The sequence below is a fragment of the Salmo salar genome, chromosome 14 (assembly GCF_965601325.2).
Source record: "Salmo salar chromosome 14, fSalSal1, whole genome shotgun sequence".
Classification (NCBI taxonomy): domain Eukaryota; kingdom Metazoa; phylum Chordata; class Actinopteri; order Salmoniformes; family Salmonidae; genus Salmo; species Salmo salar.
This window is the reverse complement of record NC_138304.1, coordinates 6,424,137-6,437,682: the sequence shown is the minus strand read 5'-3', so window position 1 is coordinate 6,437,682 and position 13,546 is coordinate 6,424,137. Positions and strand designations below refer to the sequence as shown.

The 13,546-nt window shown below is 44.5% G+C and overlaps 1 protein-coding gene across 4 annotated transcripts in view; it reads left to right on the top strand.

Moving 5' to 3' along the window:
- The window catches only part of LOC106568668 (uncharacterized), a 30,337-nt gene extending 16,925 nt beyond the window's left edge, over positions 1-13,412 (top strand). For all 4 annotated transcript variants that reach the window (XM_082960703.1, XM_082960704.1, XM_014139192.3 and 1 more), the window contains 6 exons: positions 5,549-5,765; positions 6,060-6,219; positions 6,376-6,467; positions 9,133-9,760; positions 10,003-10,117; positions 10,404-13,412. In XM_082960703.1, the coding sequence (XP_082816829.1) occupies positions 5,549-5,765; positions 6,060-6,219; positions 6,376-6,467; positions 9,133-9,760; positions 10,003-10,117; positions 10,404-10,490 (1,299 nt within the window). In that variant the 3' untranslated portion in view covers positions 10,491-13,412. The remainder of the gene's footprint in view (positions 1-5,548; positions 5,766-6,059; positions 6,220-6,375; positions 6,468-9,132; positions 9,761-10,002; positions 10,118-10,403) is intronic.
- Positions 13,413-13,546: the final 134 nt, after the last annotated feature.

Here is a 13,546-nt window from a genome sequence, read left to right as displayed (position 1 = left end):
TGACCACAGGACTACTGACCACAGGACTACTGACCACAACTACTGAACAAAACAACTTCAGACCACAACCATTGACAACAACCACACACTACTAACTACAACTATTGACCATGACCACTGAACCACACAACTACTGACCACACAACTACTGACCACACGACTACTGACCACACGACTACTGACCAAAACAACCACTGACCGCACAACTACTGTCCGCACAACTACTGTCCGCACAACTACTGACCACAACCACACAACTACTGACCACACGACTACTGACCACAACTACTGAACAAAACAACCACTGACCACACGACTACTGGCCACACGACTACTGGCCACACGACTACTGACCAAACGACTACTGACCAAAACAACCACTGACCACACGACTACTGGCCACACGACTACTGGCCACACGACTACTGGCCACATGACTACTGACCACACGACTACTGACCACACGACTACTGACCACATGACTACTGACCACAACTCTGAACAAAACAACTTCAGACCACAACCATTGACTACAACCACACACTACTAACTACAACTATTGTCCATGACCACTGAACCACATAACTACTGACCACAACCACACAACTACTGACCACAACCATTGACAACAACCACACACTACTAACTACAACTATTGACCATGACCACAGAACCACACAACTACTGGCCACACGACTACTGACCACACAACTACTGACCACAACTACTGAACAAAACAACCACTGACCACACACCTACTGACCACACAACTACTGTCCGCACAACTACTGTCCGCACAACTACTGTCCGCACAACTACTGTCCGCACAACTACTGTCCGCACAACTACCGACCGCACAACTACCGACCGCACAACTACCGACCGCACAACTACCGACCGCACAACTACCGACCGCACAACTACCGACCGCACAACTACCGACCGCACGACTACCGACCGCACGACTACCGACCGCACGACTACCGACCACACGACTACTGACCACACGACTACTGACCACACGACTACTGACCAAAACAACCACTGACCACACACCTACTGGCCACATGACTACTGGCCACATGACTACTGACCACAGGACTACTGACCACAGGACTACTGACCACAACTACTGAACAAAACAACTTCAGACCACAACCATTGACAACAACCACACACTACTAACTACAACTATTGACCATGACCACTGAACCACATAACTACTGACCACAACCACATAATACTGACCACAACCACACTACTACTGACCACAACCACACAACTACTGACTGCACAACTACTGACTGCACAACTACTGACTGCACAACTACTGACTGCACAACTACTGACCGCACAACCACTGTCCGCACAACTACTGACCACAACCACACAACTACTGACCACACGACTACTGACCACAACTACTGAACAAAACAACCACTGACCACACGACTACTGGCCACACGACTACTGGCCACACGACTACTGACCAAACGACTACTGACCAAAACAACCACTGACCACACGACTACTGGCCACACGACTACTGGCCACACGACTACTGGCCACATGACTACTGACCACACGACTACTGACCACACGACTACTGACCACATGACTACTGACCACAACTCTGAACAAAACAACTTCAGACCACAACCATTGACTACAACCACACACTACTAACTACAACTATTGTCCATGACCACTGAACCACATAACTACTGACCACAACCACACAACTACTGACCACAACCATTGACAACAACCACACACTACTAACTACAACTATTGACCATGACCACAGAACCACACAACTACTGGCCACACGACTACTGACCACACAACTACTGACCACAACTACTGAACAAAACAACCACTGACCACACACCTACTGACCACACAACTACTGTCCGCACAACTACTGTCCGCACAACTACTGTCCGCACAACTACCGTCCGCACAACTACCGACCGCACAACTACCGACCGCACAACTACCGACCGCACAACTACCGACCGCATAACTACCGACCGCACAACTACCGACCGCACAACTACCGACCGCACAACTACCGACCGCACGACTACCGACCGCACGACTACCGACCACACGACTACTGACCACACGACTACTGACCAAAACAACCACTGACCACACACCTACTGGCCACATGACTACTGGCCACATGACTACTGACCACAGGACTACTGACCACAGGACTACTGACCACAACTACTGAACAAAACAACTTCAGACCACAACCATTGACAACAACCACACACTACTAACTACAACTATTGACCATGACCACTGAACCACATAACTACTGACCACAACCACATAATACTGACCACAACCACACTACTACTGACCACAACCACACAACTACTGACTGCACAACTACTGACTGCACAACTACTGACTGCACAACTACTGACTGCACAACTACTGACTGCACAACTACTGACCGCACAACCACTGACCGCACAACCACTGACCGCACAACCACTGACCGCACAACCACTGACCGCACAACCACCGACCGCACAACCACCGACCGCACAACCACCGACCGCACAACTACCGACCGCACAACTACAGACCGCACAACTCTGAACAAAACAACTTCAGACCACAACCATTGACAACAACCACACACTACTAACTACAACTATTGACCATGACCACTGAACCACACAACTACTGACCACAACCACACAACTACTGACCGCACAACTACCGACCGCACAACTACCGACCGCACAACTACCGACCGCACAACTACCGACCGCACAACTACTGACCACAACCACATGACTACTGACCTCACAATTACTGACCCACACAACTGATCACAAACACACACCTACTGACCACAACCACACAACTACTGACTAATATTTCTGAAGCAATGTCCGTTTGGATATTTGACACATCCCTATTATTTACACACGTTGTGGGCTCGTACTTCTGACACCTTGTAAAGAGTGGACGCTACTCCATAGTAAAAGCTATAAAACATGCTTTATTGACAATTCTCTAAGCATAGAATTAACAATGCAATATTTCCCCATTCCACAAGAGGCTCTGCTGCCCCCTAGCTGTCTGGTCACCCAATGGTTGTAGCCAAATCATTACATACATGTTGTGTATTTACATTATGGGTTTGATAAAAGCATTTATCATGATACTTAGTATTCCACAAGTTAAGCTTTTAAGGGGTAGCTTTCATATTGCAGATTGTGGCTTCTATCTATTTTATTTATTTATTTTACCTTTATTTAACTAGGCAAGTCAGTTGAGAACAAATTCTTATTTTCAATGACGGCCTAGGAACAGTGGGTTAACTGCCTGTTCAGGGGCAGAACGGCAGACTTGTACCTTGTCAGCTCGGGGATTTCAACTTCCGGTTACTAGTCCAATGCTCTAACCACTAGGCTACCCTGCCGCCCCATCAATGTAACTGTCTGCATCATTTCCAATCCCCTATACAGTGCATTCGTAAAGTATTCAGACCCCTTGACTTTTTCCACATTTTGTTACGTTACAGCCTTATTCTAAAATGATTATGGGGTATTGTGTGTAGATAGTTTATCAATATACACACAATACCCCATAATAAAAAATAAAAAGGCAGGTTTTCACAAATTTTTGCAGGATCACATTTACATAAGTATTCAGACTCTTTACTCAGTACTTTGTTGAAGGACCTTTTGCAGTGATTACAGCCTTGAGTCTTCTTGGGTATGACGCTACAAGCTTGGCACACCTGTATTTTGGGAGTTTCTCCCATTCTCTGCATATCCTCTCAAGCTCTGTCAGGTTGGATGGAGAGCGTTGCTGCACAGCTATTTTCAGGTCACTCCAGAGATGTTCGATCGGGTTCAAGTCCGGGCTTTGGCTGGGCCACTCAAGGACATTGAGACTTGTCCCAGAGCAGAATGCTGTGGTATCCATGCTGGTTAAGTGTACCTTGAATTCTAAATAAATAACTGACAGTGTCACCAGCAAAGCACCCCCACACCATCACACCACCTCCTCCATGCTTCACGGTGGGAACCACACATGCGGAGATCATCCGTTCACCTACTCTGCGTCTCACAAAGACACAGCAGTTGGAACCAAAAATCTAAAATTTGGACTCCAAAGGACAGATTTCCACCAGTCTAATGACTAGTGCTCATGTTTCTTGGCCCAAGCAAGTGTCGTGGAAATTAATACTGAGAGAGACTTTGTCATTTCTTCAAACAATCATCTTTATTTAATATCGATTAATTACTGCAATAATGATACTAGTCAAGCCGAGCAGCCTAACCCTTACAGACAATTCAGAGTTTTTATGTAGCTGACACTAAAGATGCTTAGTCATGGCTGGGTCCACCTCTCCCAGGCATCCAAACACATTAGAAAAGAAGTAAAGAAATTCCACAAATTAAGTTTTAACAAGGCTCACCTGTTAATTGAAATGCATTCCAGGTGACTACCTCATGAAGCTGGTTGAGAGAATGCCAAGAGTGTGAAAAGCTGTCAAGGCAAAGGGTGGCTATTTTGAAGAATCTCTAGATTTGTTTAACAATTATATATTTTTTGCTACTACGTATGTGTTATTTCATAGTTTTGATGTCTTCACTATTATTCTACAATGTAGAAAATAGAGGGGAAAAAAGGGGGAAAAAACCTGGAATGAGTAGATGTGTCCACATTTTTGACTAGTTCTGTATATACACTACCGTTCAAAAGTTTGGGTCACTTAGAAATTTCCTTGTTTTTGAAAGAAAAGCACTTTTTTTTTGTTCATTTAAAATTAACATCAAATTGATCAGAAATACAGTGTAGACATTGTTAATGTTGTAAATGGCTATTGTAGCTGGAAACTGCAGATTTTTTTTATGTAATATGTATATTAGCGTACAGAGGCCCATTATCAGCAACCATCACTCCTTGTGTTCCAATGGGATGTTGTGTTAGCTAATCCAAGTTTATCATTTTAAAAGGCTATTTGATCATTTTGGCTCTAACCAGAATAGAAAGAGTTGGAGGCTCCGGTGCACAACTGAGCAAGAGGACAAATACATTAGAGTGTCTAGTTTGAGAAACAGACGCCTCACAAGTCCTCAACTGGCAGCTTCATTAAATTGTACCCGCAAAACACCAGTCTCAAGAAAAAGCCCTATCTCAGACTTGGCCAATAAAAAGAAAAGATTAAGATGGGCAAAAGAACACAGACACTGGACAGAGGAAGATTGGACTTTTTTTTTATGGACAGACGAAGTTTGAGGTGTTCGGACCACAAAGAAGAACATTCTTTTGCTAAGAGTATTATTATATTATTGATCGATTGACTGACTTTTTAAATCACCCAGCAGTGCTATTTGCAGAGTTAGCTCCAGGTAAATGTTGCAATTTTTCAGACATTCCTGAACCTGCGACCAAAAACAAGCTAAATATGGACAGCACCAAAACAAATGATCTAATGATTGTCTCTTCGCAGCAAAAATTGATACTTGGTAATATCACGATAATGGCTTTTCTCTTTTCCCCACAGGTTATCCAGAAGCTGGTGTTCCCCTTCAGCCGGATGAACTACCTGCCGTCCAACAAGGTCCAGTTCTTCTCCAAGCTGGAGGTGATGCTGGAGCTTAAGGCCCTGAGCTCCCCGCTAGCCACCGTCAATATCCTCATGTCCCTGTTCCAGCTGGGCCACTTTCCCGGCCTGGTGCTGCACAGGGTCTTCTCCACTGCCTTCATCAGCAACGTCACCAGTGAGGGGCACGCACACACGCATATAGTGATCATGCAACATCAAAGAACAGCTGTGTTTCATTTCTTTTGACTTACCCCTTTCAGTAGACACAATAAACCTCAAGCTGTGACCCCTAATAAACAACTAATGAACTCACACATAAATGAACTGATGCATGAAGTGGAATAGTACCCCCACATACCCCAACTCAATCCCATTCAGTTGTATGTGATTCATTTTAATGATCGGCCATTTTAGACAGTTGCTCTCGCTCATGTCTTTGTTTCTGTGGATCTGGTTCCCCCATTTGTAGACAGTCCTTATGCGCTGATCGTGCTTCGCTACTTGTCTCTGTTGGACGCAGCGGTTGAGCTGGAGTACCAGGACTACACCGGTCCACGGCTCCAGGACACGCACAAGGTGCTTATGTTTGACCATGCGCTGACCGCTGATGAGGTCAACCGCAAATACAGGTACGGTGCAGTACTAGAGTGATTGGTTAACCAACTGTTAGTTGGTGCATGGTCATCTATTTTCTTTATTGAATTATGTCTGCCTTTTCATTGCAAATCCCAGTGAAGCATGAAAAGTATCTGGTTGACCTGATTGTATTTCTGTGTGTTTTTCAGCTACAAGGGTCTTGTTGCTGAAGCCCTCAGACAGTTGGTTGGAGAGCATGGCTACAAGCAAGATGAAGTCCTGGCCCCTGGGTATTACACAGGTACATTGAACAAACACCAGATTGTGTGTTAAACCCAACAACCACTGTAAGATAGAGACCTGCACGGGTCAGTTTTTTTTTTTTTGCCACACCTGCCCCACGCCGGCCTTTATCAATTCCGAACACCACCAGACACCAGGACAGATTATTCTCAACATCACGACCAACCCAAATAGAATTGTTCTTAGAGCTGATCCGTGACACACCAAATAACACCAATTTATTTAATTGTTTTAGATTAGGCTATTTTTCCCCTCCCTGCATGAATTAATTTGTCTACATGTATAATCAATATTGGGATAAAGGAAACCATGCCATGAACTAAGAACAATATATTTGTATTTTCACAATGAGATGCGGCACATTGACAACTTGAATCGCTCTGGAGGGAAAAGCGTGTTCTAATTAGCTTTCTTACCGAATGAAATCCTATAGCCAACAACAAAACAAGACATTAACATTTAATATGATAATCAAATAGTTTAATTGAAACTTAAGTAAACAATTCCCAGAATCGAATATAGGTTGCAAAAATACATTTATTTTGTAGGCTATAGCCTAACTCAAAATGTTACCTTTCGCACTGTTTTAAACTTTTATTTAACCAGCTAAGTTGACTGAAAACACGTTTTCATTTGCAGCAACGACCAGGGATGAGGATGGGAATGAATGAGCCAATTGGAAGCTGGGGATGATTAGGTTAACATGATGGTATGAGGGCCAGATTGAGAATTTAGCCAGGACACCGGGGATAACACCACTACTCTTACGATAAATACCATGGGCTCTTCAGTGACCACAGAGAGTCAGGACATCCGTTTAACTTCCCATCTGAAAGACTGCACCCTAAACAGGGCAATTTCCCCAATCACTACCATGGGGCATTGGGATATGTTTTTAGACCTACTGGCCCTCCAACACCACTTTCAGCCGCATCTGGTCTCCCATCCAGGGACCGACCAGGACCAACCCTGCTTAGCTTCAGAGGTAAGCCAGCAGTGGGATGCAGGGTGGTATGTTGCTGGCAAATAAACTTGATGTGGCCTGTGTAGTCTATGGTCTAAATGAACAAAAGCCTGAATTAACGTAATAATTCACTGGTAATAAACTGAATTAGCCTATGGTAAACAAATACGGGCTTGCACTTTTTGCAGGCTGTGTATCCATCTACTGGGGTTGTTGTCCTTGTCCACAATGACTCCAAAATCCTTCCAAACCGGAGATTTCACTCACGTACCACCTGTTTCCACTATGGTGTATTTCAGAACCTTTCTATTTCTCCAGTTACGTTAGCCATTTTCACGTGAGCTATGCAAGCCAGGAAAAGTAGCCTAAGCTTGGCAACGTATTCTCACGTGGGGGAATGAAACATATGTTTTCAGCACCACACGAATAATGGACAGTTCTCTGATTCACTGTGTGCATGGCTTGTGCCCTACAGTATACAGCTCTGGAAAAAAATGTAAGAGAGCACTGCAGAATTATCCACTTCTCTGGTTTTACTATTTATAGGTATGTGTTTGGGTAAAATGAACATTTTTTGTTTTATTCTATAAACCACTGACAACATTTCTCCCAAATTCCAAATAGAAATATTGTCATTTAGAGCATTTATTTGCAGAAAATGACAACTGGTCAAAATAACAAAAAAGATGCAATGTTGCCAGGTCAATCAAGGTGTAGCTGGAGGACCACCAGATCAAGACCCTGTCATGGTCAGCCCAATCTCCAGACCTGAACCCCGTTGAAAACCTCTGGAATGTGATCAAGAGGAAGATGGATGGTCACAAGCCATCAAACAAAGCCGAGTTGCTTGAATTTTTGCGCCAGGAGTGGTATAAAGTCACCCAACATCAATGTGAAAGACTGGTGGAGAGCATGCCGAGACGCATGAAAGCTGGGTATTGAAAATCAGGGTTATTCCACCCAATATTGATTTCTGAACTCTTCCTAAGTTAAAACATTAGTATTGTGTTGTTTGAAAATGAATATGAACTTATTTTCTTTGCATTATTCGAGGTCTGACAACACTGCATCTTTTTTGTTATTTTGACCAGTTGTCATTGTTCTGCAAATAAAAGCTCTAAATGACAATATTTCTATTTGTAATTTGGGAGAAATGTTGTCAGTAGTTTATAGAATAAAACAAAAATGTTCATTTTACCCAAACACAGACCTGTAAATAGTAAAACCAGAGAAACTGATCATTTTGCAGCGGTCTCTTAATTTTTTCCAGAGCTGCATGTCTGCCTCATCACTCGCATGATGTTGCGAATTCCATTCTGTAACACAACAAGCTCCTGGGTTTGTAAAACATTATCTTGTTTTCAAATGTTTCTGACCCGTAATATAATTGTTCAAACTGCGAGCCGACATACGGGTTGAAAGAATGTTTTCATTCTCACCCACCAGCAGAGTTTTTTTGCAGGTCAACCGCGGGGTACTGCGGATATCCAACCTGATGTAGACTCTACTGTAAGATACCACACAGTTGAACACAATGGTATATCATTATGTAGTACTGTAATCTCTTTGGGGTTGTAGAATTCTGGAAACTTTCACAAAATTCCCAGGTTTTCCTAAATTCCAAGTTTGAGGAATATTAGGGAAAGTTTCAACCCTAAATGTTGCAATCCTAATCCTCTATATCCCCATTCCTTTTTAGACTTCCTGCTGTGGATTGATGGCTCTGGCCGAGTTCTCCCTATCCGGACAGGGGCAGGGACCTCCCTAAGTATGGCCCCCAAAACCCCAGAAGGATCCACAGCCGTGACAGTCCTCACTTCAGACTTTCAAAAGTTCTCCCCCTTCGCCCCACTAGAGGTAGGGGGGGACCAGCAACCCGTCGAGGGGGACGATGCGGTGAACTTTCTGCCCTACCACATGCAGCGAGGGGCAAACCCTTCCTCGGCCCAGAGGGCGGGCCCTAACGGCGGGGGCCCTCTGGACTACAACCCTTACTACACGTCGGCCGATTACTACTCCAGCCTGGCCAAGGAGCACTCTTTGGAGAGCCAAGACAGCTCCACGCTCAGCAGCCCTCCCTCAGACAGCCTGGCACATCCAGGGGCCTCCGGGGTAGGGGGATCTGCCACGGCTGCCCCCAATTCCCTCTTCCAATTCTCCATTGGAAAAATCCTGGAGGACGAGGGAGGGGCGCATGTGGGGCCGGCGAGTCAGGGGCTCAACTGCGAGCTTCCTGCATTCTATGAGGCAAACGGGGACGTGAAGCCCACCTCACCACTTCAACTGCACCCGGCTGATCGAGCTGGGGACCAGCGGCAGCTCAAGAGGTCAGTGCTGATGGGATCCCCAAACCTGTCCAGTCAGATTTCTATCCTTATACTACTCAACTAAATGCTTGATAATGCATCAGTGGAGCAATGCAAGTTAGCGAATAACTTTAAGAAAGATTGTTTTTCTGGGAGGTCTGCCATCTTTCTACTGTCTTTTGCCACTTGTGTGAATAAGAAATGTATTTCTAAATGAGAAATAATTTGTTAATCGCTATATACCACTTCCTTTCTTCTTTCAGAGTGGTTATGTCGGTGAATGACAAGTGGCACTACTGTCACAACTCTGAGGTGCTGGTGGGCTCCCGGGCCATGAGAGACCGTCATCTGCTGCTCCTGGGATACTTCATTCTGCAGGTAAGCCCATACCATCTTAAAAACCACATTTTTTAAAAACATTTTATAAACCACATTTTAAACATCTTACAGCCACATTTCAACCAAATGTCAGTATTCCTTTACCTCCATTACAATCATCCGATGACGCTTTTGAATTGGCAACTGCTACCAGGAAACTGGTCTACTAATGGTCCGCTTTGCCAATAAGTAAAAACTAACAGTGTTACTGACATCCCTCCTTGTGTTTTCTCTCTCCTCTGCTCCTCTTTTTCCTCACTCCCTCTGTTGTTCCTCTATTCCACAGCTGCCCTATCATGAGCTGGAGAAGCTGAATGGTATAGAGGAGGTGAAGCAGTACCTCCACAAAAAGCTCCTGGAGGTCCCCTTATGACAACAAAAGACTTGAGTGCGTGTTTGTGTGTGTGAGTGTATGCCATTTTGGCTGCTTGGAATAGGACGGTTGTTGGTGGGATTGGGAAAGGGGGCTTTGTTTGGGGTGGAAGACAAACCCTGGTCAAAGTCTAAAACGGAAGAGTTTCTGGCAACTTGCATTTATCAAAATGGCGCCAGCCTATTTGCAACCAGTCACGTCCCCAGTTGATTGCATGTGTAGTATCAGGTTGCCACGCTTGTTGTCAATGTAATCTTGTCATTGTCACTTCACAACGGTTCAAATCTAATTTTATTGGTCGCGTACACATAATTTGCTAATGTTATCGCGAGTGTAGCAAAATGCTTATGTTCCAAGCTTCTACAGTACAGTAATGCCTAAAAATACAAAAACAATACACGCAAATCTAAAAGAAAGGAATTAATAAAGAAAGAAAGAAATATAAGAACGAGCAATGTCAGTCCGAAACAAAAGAAATACACCATATATACAAAAGTATGTGGACACAATGAGTGGATTTGGCTATCTCAGCCCCCACTGTTGTGTATAAGGCGTATAAAATCGAGCACACAGTCATGCAATCTCCATAGACAAACATTGGCAGTAGAATGGCCTTAGTGAAGAGCTCAGTGACTTTCAACGTGGCACCATCATAGGATGACACCTTTCCAACAAGTCAGTTTGTCAAATTTCTGCCCTGCTAAAGCTGACCCAGTCAACTGTCAGTGCTGTTATTGTGAAGTGGAAATGTCGAGGAGCAACAATGGCACAGCTGCAAATTGGTAGGTGTCACAAGCTGATAGAACGGGACCGCTGAAGAGCGTAGCTCGTAAAAATCATCTGTCCTTGGTTTCAACACTCACTACCGAGTTCCAAACTGCCTCTGGTAACAACGTCAGCACAAGAACTGTTCATCGGGTGCTTCATGAAATGGGTTTCCATGGCCGAGCAGCCACACACAAGCCTAAGATCACCATGCGCAATGCCAAGCTTCGGCTGGAGTGGTGTAAAGTTTGCTGCCATTGGACTCTGGAGTAGGGGAAATGCGTTCTACATTTACATTTTAGTCATTTAGCAGACGCTCTTATCCAGAGTGACTTACAGTAGTGAATGCATACATTTCATAAAACATTTTCTCCGTACTGGTCCCCCGTGGGAATCGAACCCACAACCCTGGCGTTGCAAACACCATGCTCTACCAACTGAGCCACACTCTGGAGTGATGAATCACGCTTCACCATCTGTCAGTCCGACAGACGAATCTTGGTTTGGCGGATGCCAGGAAAATGTTACCTGCCCCAATACATAGTGCAGACTGTAAAGTTTGGTGGAGGAGGAATAATGGTCTGGGGAGGTTTTTCATGGTTTGTGCTTGGCCCCTTATTTCCGGTGGAGGGAAATCTTAACGCTGAAGCATACGACGACGTTCAAGACGATTCTGTGCTTCCAACTTTGTGGCAACAGTTTGGGGAAGGCCTTCCCTATTTTGGCAATGCCCTCGGGCACAGAGCAAGGTTCATACAGAAATGGTTTGCCGAGATCGGTGTGGAAGAATTTGACTGGCCTGCGCGGAGCCCTTACCTCAACCCCATCTAATACCTTTGGGATGAATTGGAACGCTGACTGCGAGCCAGGCCTAATCACCCAACATCAGTGTCCAGGGGGGACCAACTCCATATTAATGCCCATGATTTTGGAATGCAATGATTAATGGGCAGGTGTCCATATACTTTTGGTCATGTGTGGCTCAGTTGGTAGAGCATGGTGTTTGCAACGCCAGGGTTGTGGGTTCGATTCCCACGGGGGACCAGTACGGAGAAAAAAATGTATGCATTCACTACTGTAAGTCGCTCTGGATAAGAGCGTCTGCTAAATTACTAAAATGTAAATGTAGTGTAGAAGCTGTCTCTCGGTCCCAGCTTTGATGCACCTGTACTGTCTCCGCCTTCTAGATGGTAGCGGGGTGAACAGGCCGTGGCTCGGGTGGCTGAGGTCCTGTGACACTGGTTGCTGTAGATGTCCTGGAGGGCAGGCAGTGTGCCCACGGTGATGCATGGGCTCAAAGCACCACCCTCAGGAAAGCCTTGTGGGTGCGGACGGTGCAGTTGCCGTACCAGGCGGTGATACAGCCCGACAGGATGCTCTCAATGGTAACATCTGTAGAAGTTAGTTGTCGTCTTAGGGGCCAAGCCAAATTTCTTCAGCCTCCTGAGGTTGAAGAGGTGCTGTTGATCTACGGACTATTTCGAATATATCACAATAGCATGACAAAATAGTTGTGTTGATTTTAGATTTTGACCAGCGTATTTCTATAGTTCTAGATTTGATCATGGTTTGGTGTGGACGAGTGGGAAGTAAGTTGTTGTTATTATTATAATAGTCATATGGAGATGACAATGTTCTGGTGGTGTATGAAAAAGTCCCTTTAAAAAAGAAATCATAATAATTATGTTTTATTGAACTGCAGTTGTAAAGCATGTCGGGACTACTTTGGTTGGTTGGGACTGTGTAATAGGTTCGCTATGGACGTCAGAACCGCAACTGTTCATTCGGATCAAATGTAACTGGGTGATATTGAGACTAACAAATGGGGCCTCTTCATTGTGTTTTCTAATACTTGTGTGCAACGTATGTAGACGAATGGTCTGTAGGATGTAAATGAGGGATGAAGATGGATAAATGAAGTTAATGAAAAGTGTTATATATTTTTGTCTTCACTAGAATGGCTTTTCCAGTGTCCAGAACTAAGCAATGCACGTTGGATCGTCTATTTTCTACTTGGTCTCTTTGTTTTGTCTTTGGTACTTTACTTATGACATTCAGAGAGGAATTTGTAATTCCTTAATTGAGTTTCCACCATTGCATTGACAATAAAACAAGTTTTCCAGTGGGGAATTGCTAGACACCAGTCTAGTTAAATTAGATGTATTGTCAGTTCCATAGTACAGTGAGTGTATTGCTATGAAATAGACAAGTGGATACAGTTAATCTGAGAACCTTTTGTTTTCTCAGTGGCATTTGAAATGGAACCCTGACCTAGGTTTCGCATGATTGAG